This window comes from Hemicordylus capensis, chromosome 3, assembly GCF_027244095.1.
Source record: "Hemicordylus capensis ecotype Gifberg chromosome 3, rHemCap1.1.pri, whole genome shotgun sequence".
Lineage (NCBI taxonomy): Eukaryota > Metazoa > Chordata > Lepidosauria > Squamata > Cordylidae > Hemicordylus > Hemicordylus capensis.
In genome coordinates, this window is record NC_069659.1 from 247762501 (window position 1) to 247772032 (window position 9532).

Sequence of the window (9532 nt, forward strand, 5' to 3'; positions counted from 1 at the left end):
GTGGATGAGCCCAACCATAGACCTGTTCGCTACTTCAGAGAACATGAAGTGCACTTGCTTCTGCTCAAAGGCGAGGCACGTCCCACAGTCGCTGGGGGATGCTTTCCAGGTGACTGGACCCAAGAGATACCATACATTTTCCTGCCTTGACCCTTGATAAACTGAGTGGTTTAACATTTCCTGGCTGCTCCTACATCTTGCATCCTGGTGACTCCATGGTGGCTAAGGTAACCATGGTTCCCATAGCTACTCAGACTATCGGGAACCCATTATCAACATCTACCCCGAGAGCTAGCCCTCCTGTCCCAAGACGACGGTTACGTCTTCCACCCAGACATGCTCACACTCCGTCTGATGGCGTGGTGGATCATCTACTAAAAAACATCTTGCTTAACTAAAGAAAGTCCTCCACTAGGCATAACTACTTTGGGAAGTGGCTTTGTTTCAAAACCTATGCCAGGAAGCATGGTTTCCTGCCAAGACAAGCTACTATCAGGGAGGATTCTATTTGACTACAGTGAAGACTCAAGGGATGCCTAACATGTCCCTTAAGGTCCTCTTGGCTGCTCTCTCTTCTAAGCACCCAGGATGTGATGGCAAAACACTCTTTTCTCATCTGGATAGTAAGGCATTCCTAAAAGGACTTCTGAATGTATACCCACCTGTTCGTGCTCCAGTGGAATCATGGAGCATTTCCTTAGTGCTCTCTGCACTGACTCAGAGCCTGTTTGAACCAATGGCCACTACTGCCATCAAACTTGTGACTTTAAAAATAGCTTTCCTACTCGCTATTACCACTGCAAAGCACATAAGTGAGCTAACAGCCTTAAGGACTGATTCCCCTTATACCAGGATTTATCTAGATAAGGTGTTGATGTGTAGTTAGTTAGTTGTTTATTTACGATCTTAGATCAAACATGGTGTTGATGTGTATGGACCCGGACGTTTTGTCAAAAGTAGTGTCCAGCTTCCACCTCAATCAGGACATTGTGCTCCCAACATTCTTCAGGGAACCGTCTACATGGTTGGAGTGTGCGATGCACTCTCTAAATGTACACCGGGCACTGTTGTACTACCTGGCACATACTAAAGACCTTAGATCCACCAAGCACCTCTTTGTAGCTTACAAGAGTCCTGACAAAGGCACCTGCATATCCAGACAAAAGATGTCCAGCTGGCTGGTCGAACTCATCTTGCTGACCTACAAGTTACAAAACATAAAACTATCAGAAGCAATCACGGCCTACTCCACTCGAGCCTATGCTTCATTGAAAAAACTTCATAGAAAGTTACCTGTCGGGGGGTAACTTCATAGAAAGTTACCTGTCGGGGGGTAACTTTCATGGACATCTGTAAGGCAGAAACATGGTCCACAGAGTTGCATTTCATTAAACATTATGCCATAGATGTGCACTCGGCTGCTGAGGCGAGCTTCAGGAGAAGCGTTTTGAAGCGGGTGTTACAATAGCTACTACTGCACCCTTCTCCAGGGATAGCTTGCTAAACACCCATACTTATGGATCTCGACGGATCTTGATCCAGATAAACAGGTTGCTCACCTGTAACTTATGACCTGGTAGAGCTCCGTCAACATCCATAAGGTCCTCCCAGACCACCCCTCTGCAGTAGTGCTCTGCTGTGTGTGTACCAGTGTACAGGCCATTCTGCTTCGATGCTGATGAGCTCACCTGCTTATTTGGATGATCATCCTTCACAGCAGTCATCCAAGAACTGAGGAACATGGCACCCAGCCCGCCTTTAAATAGCACGCTGTAGGCGTGGGGGTGGGGCTTTGATGCCTCAAGCTGTGGTATTGCTACTGCAAGGTTCCTGTGCAGGCACAGTACCCATACTTATGGATGTCGACGGATCTCTACTAGATCATAAGTTACAGGTGAGCAACCTATTTTTCTACATTCATTTGAATGCAGCATCTGTCTGTGCCCAGAAAAAAAAGGGTTTTAAAACCAGGTGGCCATTTTCAAATATATAGTATATCAGTTCATTTCTCCCTGTGGTGAGCTGGAGCTAAAAACTGGGTTGAGATTTCTTCCCAAGATGCAGGGCCTAAACATGTCCAGCAAGTAAGAGCTTTTGAACTCCAAATTGCTGACTATGACTGACAACCCTACAGCATTTTATTGCATATTGCGTGCTTCATTCCAAACAAGTCCAATTCATTTAAAGCTGACATATTCTTCTATAGAAGCTGTAAAAATGCATGTTATTAGGGACACTGCTGTACACGCAGAGTGTACTCACAGAACTTTCCCCAATGTTGTAGAGCAGGGATTCTCAACATTAGGTCCCCAGATGTTATTGGACTTCAACACCCAGAATCGTCGACCAATGCCGCTGGGGATTATGGGAGTTGAAGTCCAATAACTTCTGGGGACCCAACGTTGAGAATCTTTGTGGTAGAGAATGTGGCAGGCCGTGGCATGTATGTTCGATTCTTCATGTGGTGAATACCAGAGCCACAAGCTCAATGTAGTCTTAATCAAAGGTATAACCCTTAACCATTTGTGCATAAGAGAAGTATTTCTAATTTTCATTACTGTCAATGAGAGATATTTAAGCCCATGCTTAACTCTCCCTTTGAAATCAGTGAGACATAAAAATGCTACACTTTGATGGGATCATGTCTTTACAGTTGTATAACTTTTAAAGTGTGATTAAAAAGGCTTAATTTATCAAGTTGTCATTTCAAGAATGACTGGAAAAATCAATGTTGATCCTGAGTCATGCTGCTATCTCAAAAAGCTGAGCTCAGAATATAATTACCTTGACACTGAATCATTGTAGATTTTCTTTGGTGATAGCATTTAATGTCTTGAGAAGGAAAAACAGGGCACAGCTTTATTTTTTCAGTTCTAGTGGTATTTTAGTAGTGATGCCAAGTTAACATTTTAATGTGAAGAATGTTTTAAATTGCCTAGCATATCAAGACTTGCAGCTCCAAATTTAGGACTGCCATTATCTGGCATAGTAAACTTGATCCTTATGTGGTGGAGATTTTAATATGCTGGTTCAAAAAATAAAGGGAAATCTGACTTTGGGGCTGTCATTGGTGGCTCACGCAATAGACACCAAAGCTTCTGGGAGTTCTCTGAGAAACTGAGCACTGACTGATACGCCAAAATTCTTGCAATACTGTCTCATTCCTGTCTCATTCCAGGCTTTCCCCATGTGTGTTGCGATTTTCTTCAAACACCCCACTCTAAACACAGTAGAAGAGCATAATTAATTCCTGAATTAACTGTGTGCATTTCTGTTGGCAGGTGGAAGTGAAGCCATATGTGCTTGATGATCAGATGTGTGATGAATGCCAGGGTACTCGCTGTGGTGGAAAATTTGCTCCGTTCTTCTGTGCCAACGTTACCTGCTTGCAGTATTACTGTGAATACTGCTGGGCAAGCATTCACTCTCGTGCTGGACGGGAGTTCCACAAACCACTCGTGAAGGAGGGAGGAGATCGGCCGCGTCACGTTCCGTTCCGTTGGAGCTGAAGTTTGAGCCTCTATCCAGCAGCAAGTACTGGAGCAGATGAAATGGAAGGGAGAAGAGAGCGTTGCCTCAGGGCTTTAGTGTTCTGGAAATCTGTGCATTCATCCTTGACTTTAATGAAGAGATGGGTCTTTTTATTACGATTACTATTATTATTTTTATTATTTACAGTCCCATTACTGAACTCCATGTCCAGTATAATACAAGCCTAGCAGAGTGTAACTGTTCTGATTTTGCACTTTGATTCACACAAACATCTGCTTGGTACCTTAATTTCTAATGCAAGACTTGTCACATGTGACAATAAGTAGACTGCCGTTCCCATTGGCCTCCGCTAGGCTGATGTGTATGTGATGAAGATTTTTTAAATTATAACTACTTTTTTTATTTTGAAACTGGAGCATGCACTTATTTTCAGAAACTTAGACTTGCCCCTAGCAGATGACTTACCAAAGGTAACACTCACAAGTAGGTGGCAGATGTAGCAGAAACTTAAAATGGATGTTCAGCAATCATTAGTTTGGATCACTTAGAGTAGAAATAACCCTAGGACGTCTTTAGTTGCTCTCCATTTTTACTGGTAAGGATGATACCTCATAAGCTGGTTCACATGTTTTCCATCCCCTTCCCCCCTTCTTGTTTTGCTGAGGGTTTCCTATTTGGTTAGGCCTTTTAGTGTTATGTAAATGTATGCTGCAATAGCTTTTGCTGCTATTATGATGGTATTACTAATACCACAATACTCTATTCAAGCTAGGGTATCGATTAAAAAAGATGATTATGTGATTTAAAATAGTGATGGCTGCTGAAAGGAGATCAGTGTAGCATTCAGAAAGCTTCCAAGGAAGGTCAATTTGACTGCATGTTTACTTAATCAGGTTGCTGCATGCAATAAAATTTTTATATATGTCTAATATAAAAATCAGCCCACAGTGCACCAATTAAGAATCTATATAGGCTACAAAGTACTCAGTAAAAGGAATTTAAAAAGAAAAACCACAGGCACGCGCACAAACATAAACACAGATTACTGACTGGAGGAAGGCATGCCTCAGTAAATGTAAATGCTTCTGAAATTAGGATCAGCCCGTTGCGGTATGAACTATTATTACAACAAATATTTTTTAAAAACTAGGTGTAGAATATCCTTAAAACAAATTGTGAATGATAGACGAAGTACTTTGCGGTGCTCTGTTATATATTGTGCAATTTATTTTCTATAGTAAAGTGATTATGTCTAGTACTGTGATCAGACGTTAACTGTTTAAGCCTCTGTCTAACATCCACACACTTTCTGACAGTTTAACAGATGAAAATGCATATGCACGCACACACAAGAAACACTGAGCTCTTAGTTCCGACCTCTCATAAACACTTGCACCATTTATGTAGAAGCAGCCCTTGTCCAGAAAACCAAAGAGCTCATAACAGCATCTGTACACTACCAACTTAGATAGTAGGCTTCTAAACTAGGCACATTTAATGAAAGGTGAGGGGGGAAAGTGGTGCTAAAGAAATGTCTGCATACAAAAGTTAACTTGCAAGATGTCTGCTCTCTGAGTGTGACATTGACTTCTTGAACCCTGGATGTATCCTGTGAAGCTTGAATACATTTGAAATCTGCTATATAATGGTGGACATTTTTTTAGCATGAGCAATGGGGCTGCATGACTAACACGTAAACACACACACACACACACACACACATTAGTGTGCTAACTGTGAGAATGTGTACACTATTTTTCTGGGTTCCCCCCCACCCTCTGTTGCAGTTCTGGGGACAATCTGACTGGAGACGACACTGCATCGTAGATTTAAACATTCTGGGTTTTGTGTGTTGTGATGACCTTGTTAATGTCTAACTTTGTAAGTTTTCTTACAAAGTTTTCTTTGTAAGTTTAGTTGCAATTATTGGCTCTGAAAGAAACGTTCTGTGTTTAAAAAAAAAATAGTTTTTTACTGGGTTAAAAAAAAATCATTCTTCTTATCCCTTTCTGGGTTTCTTCTGGGCATTTTTGTGATACTGCTTTATCCAGCCCAGGGGTCTTTTTTTCCTGTTTGGGGTTTTTTTCTTTTCTTTTCCATCTCTACAAGATTTGTTATGCACTACTTTTTGTATCTAGACAGTTTTCAATAGTTGGCAGATTATTCTTTTTTAAAAGAAAAAGGCATGCTTTCTGACTGACATGATCTTTTGCAATACCTCAATTTTGAAATATAGGAAAGAAAATATTTTCTAAGTAAGTTTATTCAGAAAAATATATATTAATTTAATTCTGCGAGAAAATGATTTAACAGATGGGTAACTTTATTTTTTTCATGCTTATTTGCGTTTTTGAAAATGAAGAAGTTAGAGCTTTATAACTGTAATATTGAAGATCATAGCTAACTTACAGAAGTCTACCTAATTATGTGAAACTATATACATTTTTGAAGAAATCTCCCTCTTTCGTGTACAAACATAGCCCAGAAAGAAGAGGGAAAGAGAGGAGAAAAAGATGTTGGAAGTTATATGAGATTAAAACGAATACAGCAAGGAACGATATAAAACAAAAACTCCATTTGGTGCTGGAAGTTGTGAATAGAAGGTGAAAAAATATTTTTCCCTTAATTTGTATATTTATAATCAAGCAATTATGCACGACTGACCAGAATTGTGAGAGTTCTTCTGTTTGTATTTTTTTAAAGATAATTTTTTAGTTTATTAAATTATAACATGGTCCCTTTTTGTTTTGTAAATGAATGTGCCCCCTAAGTTGTTAATATGTTCTATTGTAAGAGGGTCCTTCAAGAAAAGAAGTTATTTTTTAAACTAAGGTGTTCTGAACTGCAACGTGACTAAGAAGCCCCTGGGTACAACAGGTCCTCTTGTGGCCTTCTCTTGATGCGAGACTTGAACTAGTTGATTTTTTTTTGAAGGCAACTTAACCTCGACTATTTGTTGTTATGTGCAATACTGTTTGTACTGTTTGTATAAAAAAAGAAAAAAGAAAAGAAAAAAGGCATAAATCTTTATTGCAGATTTATTTTCATTGTGATTCACTAAGATCATTTTTCTACTGTCAAATACGTACCTTTTCTTCATGCTGGTATTTTTTCAATAGTAATGTAGCCTTTGTACTGAGACAAATTTTCATTGTTATTTTTAGAAAGATTTTTTGCTAAGAGAAATTTAAACATTGACATATTTTTCATTTTTATTTCAGATTTTCTTTAAGGAGTGCTTTCTCAACCATTAATATAGTTGTTTCTGGGAGAGATTTTCATATCTGGTCAATGTCATTAATATTATTTTGTATTTTTACTTGGAATAAATTAATTTTATGATGCTAATTCTTTAAAAGTTTATTTTTTTCATTTTCAGTTATTTTTGAAGCTAAAAAACCTTTGTAATATTGTTACTAAAGTGTCTAGTTTTTTGAAATGCAAAGCTTTATGTATTAACTCGCTGATGTGGTTTACAATGGTGTGAAAATGGTTTCGATATGTAAAATGATTGAAAAAACTGTAATGAATAATTGGGCAATAAAATTACAGAATGAAGCAGGAAAATGATGTGATATTTTTGAAAAGCCTTTTTCCTTTATCAAAATGATTTAGGAAGATAATAGGGATGTCACAGTACCAATTTGCTCTCTAGATTTCTACAACACCAATGCTGATAAACACTATTGCTGTTGTAATGAACTCCAGTCTATAGAAATAACAGGTTATCAACCTTGTATGTTCAGCATAAGATACCCTCTCCCCTTTAACATAGGCGCACTCAGCATTGCTGCATAGTGGGGGTGCAAGGGCCAGAAGATTACATGGAGGCTACACAGCATTAATATTTGGTAAACTCCCCCACTCCTCTGCCCCCCCCATACTCTTTACAGTCTCTTTTGGCCTGATCTCTTAAAAGATCTCTCCCAAGTTGCTTCAGTGTGATCTGCCATGATATTATTTTACTAAACTCGCTCCTCATGCTGCATTTCCATACACTTCTTTAAGTGGTGACCACCAGAACCAAATGGAGGATGTTGTATAATATCTGCATAATGTTACAGTGCAATTATCATACAGTGTAATTTAATGCATAGCTAGTGCTAAATAATGCATGTGTAGCAACCCTGATTACTATACCTGAGCACTTTTTTCAAGATGCTTGTATATTTCTCCCTTCCTTTGTGTTAGCCCTTTTTCATCACAGGTGCAACATCTGTTGCTGCTATCATAACACTGCTTCACTTTATGTCGCTCACGTCCACCTTTGCCTGTATGAACCCCCTGCCCTTTTGCTGCTATCCTGGCAGAACTCATGTGCCGAAGCTAGAGATACTATTAACCCTTATGATCCTGCAAGCCAAACTGGTGTGTTATAAACATCACATACAATGGCCTTCCCTAGATGCATCAGCTTGTCAGTTTGGATCTGTTAAGCTGACTGCTCTTGAAGGGAGGCAATTACTGATCTCTTGTGGAAATGTCTAGAGTTGGTGCATTGTGTCCTCTTATTAAGTAATGTATAGGAGAAATCAAATAGTAAAATTTAGACTCTAATTAGGTACTACTGGTTGGGATGTACACACATTGTGAACATATAATAGAAGTCACCAAGAGATTTCTGGAATTCTTGCAAAGTGGTACAAAGTGTGTGCTTAGATTTCTGCCTACGCACTTGCCTTTTAGGAAGGCAGGAGCTAAGATAAAATTGTATTACAAATATGCAGTTAGCAAATTAACTTTGCTGATTTCACTATCTTTGTTAGACTAGAACAAAAAAAGAATAGTGCTTTACAGGGGAAATCCCTCATGTTGATATTTCAGTATTGTGACATCTCTACTTGCAAAGCATGAGTGAAAGATTAGTCACAGATTTGTTTTTGGGTTTTTTTTAACCTTTTGTTATACCTGGCTTGTATGTAGTTGCTTTTTACACCAGTTTGTACAATGTCAGCTTAAACTTTTTTTTAACCAGAAAACTTTTCTTCTTGTTCTTCACTGCTCTTTTCCTGTCTTACCACAGAGTATTTTATATTCATGCTAGGAGATTTGCTCTATACCTGAAATGGGTAGCAGATCAGAGCTATGTTATGTCACTCTGCACATTTTAAATTTACCTAATAACGTTTAGCAACAGATAGATATCCAGGGTGCTAATACGGGATAATCATTTCTGCTATCTTTTTTTTTTCTGGATGTAATTCTGTTCAGGTATAAAGTATTAGGTATTTGTAATTTTGCTGTCAAAATAATGGACATAACTTTTAGCGTGTTCACAGCTAAGCTCTCTGTACTTGTTTTTTCAACTAACTAATTTTAAATGTACCATATCTTTTACTACATGTTCTCTTAGACTGGTTTTGCTAGTAACCCTAAAAGGCTTTTACCTTTTTTCCTTTTGGCTTGGACTAATGCTTTGTATGGAACTGCAGTACTGTGACTAAACATGGAGCTCAATGCTGCTATTGCTTACAACTGCTTCAACTTTGTAGTTTGGACTTATTTTTTTTCTGTAATAACTTATTAAATCTAGTTGTATGAATGAAGTACTGACACTTGTCATCCTTTTGCATATTTGAAGGAAAACAATGGAAAAATCCCTGTTATGGTACCACTTGAGGGTTTTTTTAAATCTATGAATCTCCCTCCACATTACACTCTAACACTGTGCATGTTCACATTGTGTGCTCATCTCTTGTTTTCACTACTACTACTACAGACATTTATATACAGGTAGCATTTTTCAACTATAATTTACTTTAATATGGGTTCTCGTCAATGTCCATGTTTCAGATAATTAGTTACCTTTTACTTACCAAAATATCTTCGTTTAGATACAGATGACAACTTTACACTTGCACCTGATCTGAAGTACAATTCTCCTTTAATGCCTGGCAAAATAAGACCAGTGACCAGCTTGCCAAGTGGTTAAATGCACTCTGGATCAAGTTACCATTTGGGAAATTATTACATGTACAGGAGAACCTCAATATCCATGGATTTGTGTATCTGCGGGCGGGTAAAAGACACCCAACCTCAG

At 38.5% G+C, this 9532-nt stretch overlaps 1 protein-coding gene across 11 annotated transcripts in view; it reads left to right on the top strand.

The window, feature by feature from the left end:
* The window catches only part of CPEB3 (cytoplasmic polyadenylation element binding protein 3), a 139988-nt gene extending 130950 nt beyond the window's left edge, over nucleotides 1-9038 (top strand). For 10 of the 11 annotated variants that reach the window (XM_053311560.1, XM_053311558.1, XM_053311551.1 and 7 more), the window contains one exon: nucleotides 3282-9038. In XM_053311560.1, the coding sequence (XP_053167535.1) occupies nucleotides 3282-3509 (228 nt within the window). In that variant the 3' untranslated portion in view covers nucleotides 3510-9038. The remainder of the gene's footprint in view (nucleotides 1-3281) is intronic. The other variant, XR_008320020.1, reaches the window with a different exon arrangement.
* Nucleotides 9039-9532: the final 494 nt, after the last annotated feature.